Source organism: Poecilia reticulata, linkage group LG11 (assembly GCF_000633615.1).
Source record: "Poecilia reticulata strain Guanapo linkage group LG11, Guppy_female_1.0+MT, whole genome shotgun sequence".
Lineage (NCBI taxonomy): Eukaryota > Metazoa > Chordata > Actinopteri > Cyprinodontiformes > Poeciliidae > Poecilia > Poecilia reticulata.
The window spans coordinates 27,218,337-27,219,465 of NC_024341.1; the positions used below are offsets into that span (position 1 = coordinate 27,218,337).

At 43.3% G+C, this 1,129-nt stretch overlaps 1 protein-coding gene across 1 annotated transcript; it reads right to left on the minus strand.

The window, feature by feature from the left end:
* LOC108166712 (THAP domain-containing protein 1-like) lies at positions 1-1,123 on the minus strand. Its single transcript, XM_017307453.1, has one exon. It carries the CDS (start codon positions 1,069-1,071, stop codon positions 601-603), a length of 471 nt encoding a protein of 156 aa, XP_017162942.1. The 5' UTR covers positions 1,072-1,123; the 3' UTR covers positions 1-600.
* Positions 1,124-1,129: the final 6 nt, after the last annotated feature.

Here is a 1,129-nt window from a genome sequence, read left to right on the forward strand (position 1 = left end):
TTTATTTCGTGTTAAATAAAATCCAGTGAAATGAATGACAGACTTTCTCTCATCTGTTGTTTTTCTTCAGATCAGAGGACGATATTTTGCTTTCCTGGATCTTTCAGCCTACTTCATGYTGTCATGCTGGTKCTGTTTCAGATGTTTTGATTCTAGAGATCTGGCAGGGATTAAAGTTGATTACTTTTTAACACAGGATGWGTTTGGTTTAGTTTTCTGCCCTCATAAATGAAMATTAGTTTCAAAAAAGTAGGAAAGAGGAAAAAGCATAAGAGGGCAATGCGTCACATCGGTAATACGTCATATGCAACCCAGCATTACCTTGTTGCACCGATCGCATCTTTCTCTGTCCCGATATTGAAAAAAATCTAGATCTGGTATTGTGACAGTGTGTCTGATCCATTAGGGCAGATCTATTTAGTCTAATTCTGTGCTATGAGCGACATCATGCTTTATTATTTATGCTTCATTATATATAGAAATTGTTTTTGTTTGTTTTTATTTTCTGATTTACAAAATTAAACTTTACGAGCTCTGTTCCTAAAACAGTTCTGTCAGATTTACTTCCCTGACGTGTTTTGTACATTATACATGACTTTTCTAATAAAAAAAAGTGAAAAAAGTAAAATTGACCAGTGAGAAGGATGGGACAGCGTGGTCCTTCAGGTGCAGCTGTCCTCTTTTATTCTCCCCCTTCCCGATGTAATCATCATCCGTGAAGTGAGCGCTGCAGACGCGGAGATGCTTCATCGCGGCTGGCGGCGTGTTGACATCCATCCTCAGCACCGACAGCCACAACATGCGGAGGTTGAGGTCCGCCAGCGGAATGCGGTGGAACCTGTACGGCGACCAGGAGTACGCCCTGTTGGCGCAGCCAGGGAAAGCACAGCAGCAAACCATATTCGGTGGAGAAGAACTGGTCCCAGTCTGGACCCAGTTGAAACCGGAACCTGACCCCAGTCCTGGCAGACCTACATTATCCGGCTCAATTCTACTTTTGGTAGCGGCAGGAAGCGTTATTCCGCGTTCCATTCGACCCGGAAGACTTAGCTCAGCGTGTCTGTCCGCCATATTGTGAGTGGCAGGCCATACAGTTAGAAACGGTTTTCTGAATTAAAAAAGGACAGTT

Excerpts from the sequence above, each read along its gene's own strand:
- LOC108166712 (XM_017307453.1), bottom strand. The coding sequence starts at position 1,071 with ATGGCGGACAGACACGCTGAGCTAAGTCTTCCGGGTCGAATGGAACGC.